The sequence below is a fragment of the Myxocyprinus asiaticus genome, chromosome 22 (genome assembly GCF_019703515.2).
Source record: "Myxocyprinus asiaticus isolate MX2 ecotype Aquarium Trade chromosome 22, UBuf_Myxa_2, whole genome shotgun sequence".
In the NCBI taxonomy this organism is placed as follows: Eukaryota; Metazoa; Chordata; class Actinopteri; order Cypriniformes; family Catostomidae; genus Myxocyprinus; species Myxocyprinus asiaticus.
In genome coordinates this window covers 15970753-15984411 of record NC_059365.1, presented here as the reverse complement: position 1 = coordinate 15984411, position 13659 = coordinate 15970753, and the positions used below count along the sequence as shown (strand labels likewise).

At 40.8% G+C, this 13659-nt stretch overlaps 1 protein-coding gene across 1 annotated transcript; it reads right to left on the bottom strand.

Moving 5' to 3' along the window:
• Positions 1-5799: 5799 nt before the first annotated feature.
• psmd10 (proteasome 26S subunit, non-ATPase 10) lies at positions 5800-13296 on the bottom strand. Its single transcript, XM_051650646.1, has 5 exons — positions 13104-13296; positions 12888-12986; positions 12317-12463; positions 12022-12188; positions 5800-6424 (listed from the first exon to the last, which is right to left on the bottom strand). The coding sequence occupies exons 1-5, from the start codon at positions 13221-13223 to the stop codon at positions 6271-6273; spliced, it is 687 nt and encodes a 228-aa protein (XP_051506606.1). The 5' UTR covers positions 13224-13296; the 3' UTR covers positions 5800-6270.
• Positions 13297-13659: the final 363 nt, after the last annotated feature.

The following is a 13659-nucleotide window of genomic DNA, read 5'->3' as shown; positions in this document are numbered from 1 at the left end:
ATAACTGATTGGCTGAAAAGCAGATTATGGTAAGTGGGTGTCGTCTGGCAGTCTCGTAAACATTAAAGGTGCTATATGTAATATTTTTACTGTACTAAATCATAAAATGTGTCATTAGAGAATTAGGAAACATGCTAAGTTGAAATACTGGCTTCTCCGATAACAATGCTACAGCCAGTATATTCTACCCTGAAGTTTAAATTCCGGGACAGAATTTCTGTTTATGTTTTGGCCTGTGTGATCCCGCCTACTGCCCACTCACTAATAGTATTTTGACATCGCGGGGATGCCAGATTTGAACAAGTTTGCAGGCAAACAACACTGCGTGCTGCAGCCATGGAAGCCAACAAACGAACTGGATCAGAGATAACAGATTCCACCCGACCTAAAAAGCCTCGCCATCCAGTAGTGGTTCTAGCTTGTATGGCGCCCTAGGTGAAACCCGTTTCAACACGCCCCCAAAAGTTGTTGACTGGTGGGGGGGTCTGTGTGGGTGACGCCCCCCACAAGATGCCACCCTGGGTAACTGCCCATGTCGCCCATGCCTAAATCCGCCACTGTCGCCATCCATCTAAAAACCACCATGACCAAAGGCATAGTAAAACAAGGATAAATATTGGAGATGCCTTTGGAAGATGGAGACAGCTTAAAGCCCAGAAATCCTTTAAAACAGATGCTGAGTTGGCTAACTTGCATGTCAACATTCTGGCAACCCGCATGAGCTTCGAGTCTGGGGCAGAGCAGACAACTCTCCAATATTTTGAATTTGGACTGTAGTACCCATTTCAAACGCTTTTTGTCAATCTTACATATAGCACCTTTAATGAGTTTGTAGGATTTCCAAGTGGTTAGGGAAGTGGAGCTTGGGATCTCATGAGAGTGGACAGCGGTCGGGAAAGATCCACTGATTTCGCTTTCTGTTATAGTGTTTAGGGAGTTTTGTGTTGTTTTACGAGAAAACCAACCACAGCAGTTTGCCCATGAGCCCTTCCCGAATATCAAATATCAAATGTGGCTGTTCAGTGTCTGGTCTGTGTACCTTCGGATAATTCGTTTTCTCGTTTTTGTCTTCAAAATGAAATAACCAACAAACCGCTAATTTATCACATTCCCCATTATCTGTCTTTATCACAACTATTTACTTTGTATCTGCTTGTTTTTCCATTTAAAAAGAAACAGCCAAAAACAAGAAAACACATTTTTCATTCATGCATATAAACTGAGTTTATAACTTGAATATTTGGTTTACACATGTGGGCGGGCCCGACACCCCTATTTCCATTGATTGGTCAATCCGCACCATCATCTGTTCTTCCTTAACTCCGTCCATAGAATAAGAGTTCACCAGAGTTAAAGGTGCACTCAGCGATTCCTGAGAAACACTGTTGATATTGGAACTCAACAGCCAAAACAAACCCACCCCTCCATTCAGTGCTCCTTTGGAAGCTCCGCCCTCGACTTATCATAATCCTTCTTTTTTATCCTGTGCATGCAATAACCACCCTCTGTTGCTGATTGGCTGGAGTAGTGTTGTGTGGATCGGTCTGATCCACTTTGTTTTTGTCCCATTTCCAGAGAAAGGGCTGTGTACAAATACTAGATTATTTTTTTCAGCCCACCCACAGAACAGACAGCTAGCAGACTGTGAGGAGATATTTGCAGAATTTCACAAAAGTGTATTGGATTAGAATTACTGAGTGCACCTTTAAAGTTTGCCGATTGTTTTTGCTGATAGATTCTAATAATTTCAATGAAGAACATTAATATTCCTTAGAAAAACTTCTGACTGCTTCATGTTTATTGCAATCTCATCAAGCAATGGACACTTGGATACGACAACCATTGAATGCACGAACTCGCTTTTGTCACCACTGAATGGGCTGGCAGTGCTTTTTTTATCTCAAAAGGAAAATTAGCACAATTATGAACTGGGATGCTGTGCACAGACCTATCTGTAACTAAACAGACTTTGTTATCTGGTCATTATTGTTGTTATTATTATTAATGATAATTAAAACAAGCCAATAATTGCAGGGGAAGCATAAGGGAAAACATATGTTTATTGGATGTGAATAAGCCTCACAGGACATCGTCATGGTTTTGAGAAGTGAGGATACAATATCTTAGGACCTTTAGAATTTTAGTGTAAGGGTTCAGCTCTCAATGTTCGTGTGTTATTATTTAATTTTATTCTCTTTGTTTTTTATATTTGTTTGTTTGCTTTTCATTCGTAGTAACAGCTTTTGCTTTCTAGTCATCTGACAAGTGTTAAATTAATTATCGGGCGTGAGCTGTGCGCAGTTCTACACTTACTGCCTATCTGAGACCCGCTCACCATTCCATTGAATTAATGAAATAAAATGCAACCAAACAAGCCCTGTTCCTGATTTACTTTGGCTGACATGCAGTTGCATTTTGTTTGGTTTATTTAAAAAAATAAATAAATAAATACAAATATATATATATATATATATATATATATATACAAATATATATATAATATATATATACACACACACACACACACATCTAAAAAAAAATTAATATCGTGGAAAAGTAATTTAATTCAAAAAGTGGAACTTTCATATATTCTAGATTCATTACACATCAAGTGTAATATTTCAAGCCTTTTTTTGTTTTAATCTTGATGATTACGGCTTACAGCTCATGGAAATCAAGAACCCAGTATCTCAAAATATTAAATAATTTATAATACAGAAATGTCGACCTTCTGAAAAATACTTGGTCAGGGCTCCTTTTGCACGAATTACTGCAAATAATTATTGCTCAGTGGTCCAAAATCCTCTTTTCAGATGAAAGTACATTTTCCCAGAGTCTGGAGGAAGAGCGGAGAGGCACAGAATCCAAGTTGCTTGAAGTCCAGTGTGAAGTTTCCACAGTCAGTGATGATTTGGGGTGCCATGTCATCTGCTTGTGTTGGTCCACTGTGTTTTCTCAAGTCGAGAGTCAATGTAGCGTCTACCAGGAGATTTTAGAGCACTTCATGCTTCCATCTGCTGACAAACTCCAGGCGGAGACATTGAAAAGGTTCTGCCCTTCCAACTAGTGTTTATGCTGGTTTATGTTATATTAATGGTAAATGCGTTAATCACGATTTAGAAAAAATAACGCGTTAAACTTTTTTTATTAATTGCATGCGTTAACACGTTAACTTTGACAGCTCTAGTATACAGTATATGTAAAAAATAATATTATATATAAACATATAATCTTTTTAAAATGACCCTTAAGGCTGCATTTTCATACCTCTGTACTAAGTGTGTTAATCCCATACTTAATATAAATGCACTCTCTTATTTGACTAAAAGGTCAATCTTGACATTAGTCAACAATTTAATTGGGGAGACCTATATAACATATCATTTGAATTAGCCTATTTATGGTAACATCAAAAGTAGGCCAACTGATTTATCTGCTATTATATGTGTATTACACATGTATTTTATACTGCGTATAAACCGACGAGCCAAAACATTATGACCACCTGCCTAATATGCTGTTGGTCCTTCACTCTTCTGTTCCCTGGATCTCAATCCTCCGCTGTTGATGCTCAATTGGATTGAGATCTGGGGAATTTGGAGGCCAGGGCAACACCTTGAACTCTTCATCATGATCTTCAAACCATTCACAAATAATGTTTGCAGTGTGGCAGGGTGCATTATCCTGCTGAAAGAGGCCACTGCCATCAGGGAATGCCATTGCCATGAAGAGGTGTACCTGGTCAGCAACGATGTTTAGGTAGCACGTATAGAATTGACGTTCAAATGAATGGCCAGACCCAGGGTTTCCCAGCAGAACATTACCCAGAGCATCACACTCCCTCCACCGGCTTGTCATCTTCCCACAGTGCACCCTGGTGCCATCACTTCCCCAGGTAAAAGGCACACACATACACAGCCATCCATGTGATGTAAAAGAAAACGGGACTCATCGGACCAGGCAACATTCTTCCACTGCTCCAAGGTCCAGTTGTCACACTTGCATGCCCATTGTAGGCGCTTTCGACGGTGGACAGCGGTCATTATGGGCACTAAAACTGGTCTGCCGCTACGCAGCCCCATATGCAGCAGGGTGCAATGCACTTTGTTGTGACACATTCCTCTCGTAACCATCATTAAAAATTTCTGTGACTTGTGCCACAGTAGACCTTCTGTCTGTTCAGACCAGACAGGATAGCCTTCGTTGCCCTTGCGCATCGATGAGCCTTTGGCACCCAACACCCTGTTGCTGTTTTGTCCCTCCTCGGACCACTGTTGGTAGGTACTCACCAATGCTGACCGGGAACACCCCACAAGCCTTGCCATTTCAGAGATGCTCTGACCCAGTCATCAGGCCATAACAATATGGCCCTTGTCAAAGTCACTCAGGTCTTTACTCCTGCATTCAACCCGTTGACTACAAGAACTGATTGTTCGCTTACCATCTAATCTACCCAGACCTTAACATGTGGCCTTGTTAGGAGATGATCAACGTTATTCGCTTAACCTGTGAGTGGTCATAATGTTTTGGTTCATCAGTGTATATTTTGTACTTAGCACTTCATTCATTCACTAAATTGCTGCCACTACAGATAAAACATCACACATCAGTGTGGTCCCATCTGGTCCAAACCGACAGAAGGTGTACTGTGACAAAAGTGACAGAAAATTTGAATGATGGTTACGTGAGGAATGTGTCACAACACACAGTGCATTACACCCTGCTTCCTTTCTTTGCCATTGCCATTTCACTTCTGTGGTAACCATTCTGTTTCAATTGCGTAACTAGACGTTTCTACCCAAAAGATTGTATATTTCTGCAGCATCCTGGGAGAAACATGTGGATGAAACTGATATCCCATTCTGGGGACAATTCAATACCACAGAAAAAGCTTAGGGACAGTCAGACTGATATTTCAGATCTTTCATGACATGGGTCTAAACCATCTGAGTTTTTTTTTTTTAATGAACTGTGCCACTGTGGTTGCTACACACGCAGAAGGAACCAAGTCTGTGGAAGTTACATTTACCACTTCTCCACGTAACCAGTAGAGCTTTCGCTGACAAGCTGGCGGCTGGAACTGGCCCAGTCATATGCCCATGAGCTCACACAGCTGTCATTTCTATGTAGCTGTCGACCGATATAGGTTTTTTAATGGCGATGAAGATACCGTTATTTAGAGCAGGATGGCTGATGGCCGATATCAATAACAATAAAGATCATACAATTTAACAACAGCAAATCAGATATGCATAAAATATTTAAAAAACAAAACAAACACTTATTTAATTCAATATTTGCATTAAATTGAAAAGAAAAAAACCTTGAAAACAGAAAGTATTGACTATCCGTTGACTAATCTATTGGTAGATTTTGAAACTGACACAAGGGAATGTTAACACTTCTGTTAATCGGCCAAGTGAACATGGTTATCGGCTGATGTCGATTATTGCAAAATGGCCAAATATCAGCCCATTAATCGGCCTGGCTGATATATCGGTCTATCACTGTTTCTTTGCAGTCATATGAGTACACTAACTGAGTGATTAGTTTTTCACTGGTTGGTAATCAAAAACCTTAATACTCAGCAGGAGTTTTTGTAAGAGGAAGTCTACATAAATGCATATCCAGTAATTCCCTAAAAAAAGATTAAAAGGAAAATGGGCATAAAACTGTTCTGAATGTACAGACATTAAATCTACTAACTGAAAGTCAAAGAATAAAAGCATTTCTAATAAAACTACTTTTGAAATATACATTTTCAATTCAACGCATAGATATGATTGCCACGCAATCACGTGTATTCAATTATAATTTATTTTCCTTATAAAACAAATAGCAAGCATCACAATGGAATAATACATTATGATGTTGTGACCTTCACACAGAGAACAAAACTAGAAATTAAGTTTTAAATGACTAACCTAGGACAACACAAGCATTAGATTTAACAGAAATAAAGCAACCATGACTAAACTAGACAATAGCATAATACTGCAGAGTGGATTAGAAGCTAAAACCTATTTACCCAATAAAATGAAACATCATGAGCTTTTTTAACTGTCCAACATCATTTATCATTCATTATCAAGACTAAAACATATTTTTTCTCTTTTACAAGTGCCTTTACAAACTTCCACCAAAAAGCAGATGCTTTGCTCTACCTTGTTTCTTTCAAACACCCTCTCACTCAAGACATTATTCATCATACTTGTAAGTCAACTTCATTTAAAGCTGCAAGTTCACTGCTCTGGTTCTGCTGGCGGTCCATCAGCCCTCTACAATCCGTTTCAGCACATTTCGCAGGCCACCTTTAGCTATTTCTAGAGGCGTCATCTTTTCCTTGTTCTCAATGTAGATACTGGCACCATGTTCCACAAGGAGTTTTGCAGCCTCTGCTCGCTCCTCATCACATGCAAGGTGACTGGAAAAAACAGTGATGTATTATTTAATGTAGAAGAGGTTTTGAGGAGGTATTTTATGAGCATATTTTATGAGCATGCCCACATGAAATATGTGGATATTTTTTACACTATCTGCACTGGTTTTGGGGAGAAATATCTGTGGAAGTCTGCCAAATGGATTTAAATATGGCAAAATGTGTTCAACTGAGCTAAGAGTACTACACTTTTGGTACTTGAAACCATAGAGAAACTGATTTTCAACGATAACTTATAAACCATAAAAACAGACCTACCGTGAGCTCTGAGATTGTTCATCGATGGTACAGTATATGCCTTGGTTGAAGCCATCAGTTTGTGTTATTTCTTTACTTCATTTTTTAAAAATTTTGTTTAATAGGGGAATTCCTGGTAAACAACTACATTACCCATAGTCCAGCAGAGAAAGATCCACCAATCAGAGAACCATGACCAACAAAGCCCACCAAAGTCTCCCTACAGTTGAAGTCAGAAGTTTACATACACCTTAGCCAAATAGATTTAAACTCACTTTTTCACAATTCCTGACATTTAATCATAGAAAACATTCCCTGTCTTAGGTCAGTTTGGATCACTACTTTATTTTAAAAATGTGAAATATCAGAATAATTGTAGAGTGAATGATTTATTTCAGCTTTTATTTCTTTCATCACATTCCAAGTGGGTCAAAAGTTTACATACACTTTGTTAGTATTTGCCTTTAAATTGTTTAACTTGGGTCAAATGTTTTGGGTAGCCTTCCACAAGCTACTAACAATAAGTTGCTGGAATTTTGGCCCATTCCTCCAGACAGAACTGGTGTAACCGAGTCAGGTTTGTAGGCCTCCTTGCTCGCAAACACTTTTTCAGTTCTGCCCACAGATTTTCCATCGGATTGAGGTCAGGGCTTTGTGATGGCCACTCCAATACCTTAACTTTGTTTTCCTTAAGCCATTTTGCCACAACTTTGGAGGTATGCTTGGGGTCACTGTCCGACCGAGCTTTAACTTCATGGCTGATGTCTTGAGATGTTTTAATATATACGCATTATTTTTGTGAAGTGCTCCAGCCCCTCCTGCAGCAAAGCATGCTTCATGGTTGGGATGGTGTTCTTCAGCTTGCAAGTCTCACCCTTTTTCCTCCAAACATAACAATGGTAATTATGGCCAAACAGTTCAATTTTTGTTTCATCATACCAGAGGACATTTCTTCAAAAAATAAGATCTTTGTGCCCATGTGCACTTTCAAACTGTAGTTTAGCTTTTTTATGGTGGTTTTGGAGCAGTGGCTTCTTCCTTGCTGAGCAGCCTTTCAGGTTATGTTGCTATAGGACTCATTTTACTGTGGATATAGATACTTGTCTACCTGTTTCCTCCAGCATCTTCACAAGGTCATTTGCTGTTGTTCTGGGATTGATTTGCACTTTTCTCACCAAACTATGTTCATCTCTAGGAGACAGAATGCATCTCCTTCCTGAGGCTGCGTGGTCCCATGGTGTATATACTTGCGTACAATTGTTTGTACAGATGAACATGGTACCTTCAGGCGTTTGGAAAGTGCTCCCAAGGATGAACCAGACTTGTGTAGGTCCAAAAGAAAATAATTTCTGAGGTCTTTGCTGATTTCTTTTGATTTTCTCATGATATCAAGCAAAGAGGCACTGCGTTTGAAGGTAGGCCTTAAAATACATCCACAGGTACACCTCTAATTGACTCCAATTAGCCAATCAGAAGCTAACTGACTAATTGTCTAAAGGCTTGACAATTTTCTGGAATTTTCCAAGCTGCTTAAAGGCACAGTTGACTGAGTGTATGTAAACTTCTGACCCACTGGAATTGTGATATAGTCAATTAAAAGTGAAACAATCTGTCTGTAAACAACTGTTGGAAAAATTACTCATGTCATGCACAAAGTAGATGTTCTAAACGACTGCCAAAACTATAGTTTGCTCATACGAAATGGAGTGGTTAAAAAATGTGTTTTAATGACTTCAACCTAATTGTATGTAAACTTCTGACTTCAACTGTACACCCTCAGGCCACATCCACACTAATATGTTTTCGTTTAAAAATGCATCTTTTTCGCTACATTTTGGACTTCCTGTCCTTTTTTGCATTTGCAGTAAGGGGACTTAAGCATTTTTGTACATTTTAATGTGGACGAGCAACTTGTGGAAAATGCATGAAAACAACAGTGTGGACAGAGTGTTTCGAAAATGATGTTTCAAATGTATCCGGAATAATGTGGACGTAATGTCAGCTCAAGATGGCTGATGGCTGAGTACTCAAGCCGAGTATGGCTGCTGCGTTGCAAGCTCCGACCCAATGTTGCAGTTTTTTGTTTGTTTTGTCTACAATTTTATGGAAATGCAGCCGGAAAAGGGGAAGGAGAGCCGGCGTTCTCGTCAGACTAAGACATCGCGCAAATCAACCCCCGATACCCAGTATTCTACTGGCAAATTTTCAGTCTCTGGACAACAAGCTCTGCGAGCGCAGATCTCTTTCCAACGAGAGACAAGGGACTGCTGCATTATCTGCCTTTCAGAAACTTGGATGTCTGCAGAGAATCCAGACTCAGCCATCAAACCTGAGGGGCTCTCCATGCACCAAGCGGACAGAGTGAAAGACCTCTCAGGTAAAAGCAGAGGTGGTGGTGTATGTTTTATGATCAACAAATCCTGTTGTGATCAGAGGAACACACATTCTATCAAGTCTTTTTGCTCTCCTGATCTGGAATTTCTCATGCTTCTGTGTCGACGATTCTGGCTACCGAGGGAATTCACAGCGGTCATTAAATCACACTGTGTACATCCCAACACAGACCGGGCACTCAAGGAACTGTATGGGAGTATAAGTGAGCAGGAAACCACGCACCCTGAGGCCGCGTTCATTGTGACCGGGGACTTTAACAAAGCTAACTTCAAGTAAATAGCACCGAAATACTACCAACACATCAGTTTCAACACACGAGGGGACCGGGTTTTGGACCATTGCTACTCTCCCTTCCGGGATGGCTATAAAATCCCTCCCCCGCCCACCATTTGGCAAATCGGACCACACTTCGGTTCTGCTTCTGCCCGTTTACAGGCAGAAACTGAAACAGGAAGCACCCACCCTCAGAACGATCCAGTGCTGGTCAGACCAATCAGATTCTATGCTACAAGACTGTTTTGATCACGTGGACTGGGAGATGTTCTGGTCTGCCTCTGATGACGACATTGAGGTCTACGCTGATAGCGTAACGTGTTTCATCAGGAAGAGCATAGATGACGTAGTGCCAACCAAAACTATACGGATCTACCCTAACCAGAAACCATGGTTTAACAGCGATCTTCGTGCAGCACTTAAGGCGCAGACCTCCGCTTTTAATTCCGGGAACATGGAGGAGCATAAACAAGCCAGTTATGCCCTCTGCAAAACTATCAGAGCAGCCAAACGCCAGTATAAGGACAAGAATGAAGGACAGTTCAACACCACCGACTCTAGAAGCATGTGGCAGGGACTTAATATCATCACAGACATTAAAGGGAATAAAAACTCTGCCGTGAACACTGCTGCCTCTCTCCCGGATGAGCTAAATACTTTTTATGCTTGTTTCGAGGGAAATAACACTGCCCTCGCAGAGAGAGCTCTAGCGGCTAAATCTACAGAGGTTGGTTCACTCTCCGTCTCTGTAGCGGATGTAACCTGATCCTTCCAAAGGGTGAATATCCATAAAGCCTTGGGTCCAGACGGTATTCCGGGCCGCGTCATCAGAGGGTGTGCGAACCAACTGGCTGGTGTTTTTACGGACATTTTCAACCTTTCCCTCTCCTTGTCTGTAGACCCCACATGTTTTAAAACGTCCACCATTGTGCCTGTACCAAAGCAATCCAAAATAAATTGCTTAAATGACTGCCGTACTGTTGCTCTGACCCCCATAATCAACAAATGCTTTGAGAGACTAATCAGAGATTACATCTGCTCTGTGCTGTCCACCTCACTGGACTCACTGCAGTTTGGATATCGCAACAACCACTCCACTGATGATACCATTGCATCTACACTACACACTGCTCTCTCCCACCTGGAAAAAAGGAACACATATGTGAGAATGCTGTTTGTAGACTACAGCTCAGCATTCAACACCATAGTGCCCTCCAAGCTTGATGAGAAACTCCGGGCTCTGGGCTTAAACAGCTCGCTGTGCATCTGGATCCTGGACTTCCTGTCAAGCAGATGGTTAGAATGGGCAGCAACATCTCATCACTGACCCTCAACACTTGAGCCCCGCAGGGCTGTGTTCTCAGCCCACTCCTGTATTCCCTGTACACACATGACTGTGTGGCAACACACAGCTCCAATGCCATCATTAAGTTTGCTGATGATACGACGGTGGTAGGTCTGATCACTGACAATGATGAAACAGCCTACAGAGAGGAGGTGCACACTCTGACACGCTGGTGTCAGGAGCACAACCTCTCCCTCAACGTCAGCAAGACCAAGGAGCTTGTGGTGGACTTCAGGAGAAAAGACAGAGAACACAGCCCCATCACCATCAATGGAGCACCGGTGGAGAGAGTCAGCAGCTTCAAGTTCCTCGGTGTCAACATCACTGAGGAACTCACATGGTCCGTCCACACTGAGGCCGTTGTGAAGAAGGCTAACCAGCACCTCTTCTTCCTGAGACGGCTGAGGAAGTTTGGAATGAACCACCGCATCCTCACATGGTTCTACACCAGCACTGTAGAGAGCATCCTGACTGGCTGCGTCACTGCCTGGTATGACAACAGCACCGCCCTCAACCACAAAGCCCTGCAAAGGGTGGTGCGAACTGCCAGACACATCATTGGAGGTGAGCTTCCCTCCCTCCAGGACATCTATACCAGGCGGTGTGGGAAGAAAGCTTGGAGGATCACTAGAGACTCCAGTACAGTGTATATTTATTGTATACAGTCTTCTTACTTTGTGTATACTGTATATTGTATATTATTAGGTGTATATTATGTTGTGTAACAGATGTGTAAACTGTGTTGTGTGTAAATAGTTAAGTTTATGTGTAAAACAGATAAGTTTATTGTAATTGTCATACTGCTATGTTGCTTGGAACCACACCCAAGACTTTCACCCACTGTTACACTTGTGTATATGGTTGAGTGACAATAAAGGGATTTGATTTGAGCCTCAAACTTCATATTTATTTGTAAATATCTGCATTATTTGCAGTAAACTTAAAAATATTTTGTTTCTATACTTAGAATCAACAAACTAAATTAAAAAATGTTATATATTTCCATCGTTTTAATTAAGTTACATTATTCGCAATGCTTCATGGGATTGTAGTTCGTGCCCTTGTAAAAGACGGCAAGTACACATTCTTGTCTTTTTGCAAAGGTTTTTTGCTTCAAATCAATTGTAATGTTGTGATTCACCTCAGAGCTGGTTGGTTTGGTTCATGGCTTAGAACTCTTTTATGAAGGATTTTATGAAAAGCCTATGGAAAAAAATGAATGGAAAAAAAATACTTCCGGAACCCAGACGGCTGAAAAAGTGGGCGGGCACTGTTGCGCTTTATAAAGGACATAAGAAAAAACACTATAGTGTAAAGCGCTGGTGCTACTTACAGTGGTGTGTTTCCTTCAGAGTCTTGAATGTTGGTAGAGGCGTTCTGTTTCAAAAGAAGTTGAATGAGACGGTAGTTGCCTTTGGCAGATGCTCTGTGCAGAGGTGTGGATTCCAGTTTATCCATTGCATTAGGATCTGCACCGTTTTCCAGCAAAATCTGGGCTATCTATTAAAATATCAGCCACAGCTCTTAACATTAAGTTTAAACAATAAATAAATACTATTTTACAGTTTTCAGAATAATTTGATAATTGGCTCTCTGTCCAAGCATGATCTTGCAAAAATAACAGGTACCTCATATCGGTCTTTAGATGCTGCATAGTGTAGTGGGGTACAACCATTCTGGTTCACAGAGTTCAACTGAGCTCCTTTGGATATTAAGGATCCAACAATGTCTTCTCTTCCAGCAGATGCTGCTATGTGAAGAGGGGTCCAACATGCCTGAAACGATGTACCATATGGAAGGATTGTAAACAACTCCACCAAGAGGATATTTAGTGAATAACAAAGTATCCACATCAGAATCAGAATGAGCATTATTGCCAAGTATGCTTACACATACAAGGAATTTGTCTTGGTGACAGGAGCTTCCAGTGTACAACCATACAAAAACAATACAAAACAGCAGCAAGACATAGATAATAATAAATAAATAAATAATAATTATACACATACGTACAGACACACACATACATACATACACACACATTGCTATTATTAAAACATTTAACCACATAATATTGATCCATGAACTACATGTTCTCTAAAACCATCGGAGATCAGCAATAATATTTGAGTAAATAACATTCTTTTATGCAGTATCTGGCTTCTGAACTCATGAAGCCATGACACAATGCTGACTCACATCATCTTTGGGATCCACTTCAACTCCAAGATCCAACAGAAACTGTACGATATCCACATGTCCAGCAGAGCAAGCCCAGTGCAGGGCAGTCCTGTTGTCCTGTGCGAAGTAGCAGCAGTCAGAACAGTTAAAACATATGACAGTAATATTTGAATCAACAAAAGGACTTCAGTCTAGCACCATGCTAACCACTAAGCACCCACAGTTTCGACGCACCTGGTCTATTTTCGTCGCTAGTGAGTTGTCAGACAAAATACATTGTTTGAGTTGTTCAAATTTTCCGGTGTAAGCTAAATTACAGATTTCTACATTTGATACATTTCCCTCCATCTTCATTTTTGTGAGCAGCAGGATAACGTTCAACTCCAAAACGACCCCGCCTACAGCAGAGTAGCTGAAATTGACTACTTGCGCTGAGTCTCATGACGTACTTCCGCTTTAAAATAGTGCGGCCCGCTAGTTTCCGGTTAAATGTGTTTACATGCGCCGTAGTTGATATGTTCCCCAAACGCCACTTAAAATGTGTGTTCGAAAGAGGATTTTAAAATACGGATCTTTTCAAAGATAGGAGAAGAAATATTCTGGACATTACCGTGTACGGCTTCTTCAAAATTCAGTGGAAGAACAGCTTCCAGAGCTTTAATTCAGCCCGAGCCGATCTAAGAAAGCAATGGCTGGTATATACTCCAACCCAAGCGCATTTCACCGTTTCTCCTCACACGGAGGTCTGTAGCAGACATTTAACCACAGATCAGCTCGAAACGCAAATAAC

What these genes read in the sequence shown, in the direction of transcription:
- psmd10 (XM_051650646.1), bottom strand. Translation starts at nt 13,223, where the DNA reads ATGAAGATGGAGGGAAATGTATCAAATGTAGAAATCTGTAATTTAGCT. An exon ending in TAGCGACGAAAATAGACCAG is followed by an intron (nt 12,987 to 13,103) that starts GTGCGTCGAAAC and finishes TACTTCGCACAG; the next exon opens with GACAACAGGACTGCCCTGCA. An exon ending in TCTGAAGGAAACACACCACT is followed by an intron (nt 6,425 to 12,021) that starts GTAAGTAGCACC and finishes TGTTTTTTCCAG; the next exon opens with TCACCTTGCATGTGATGAGG.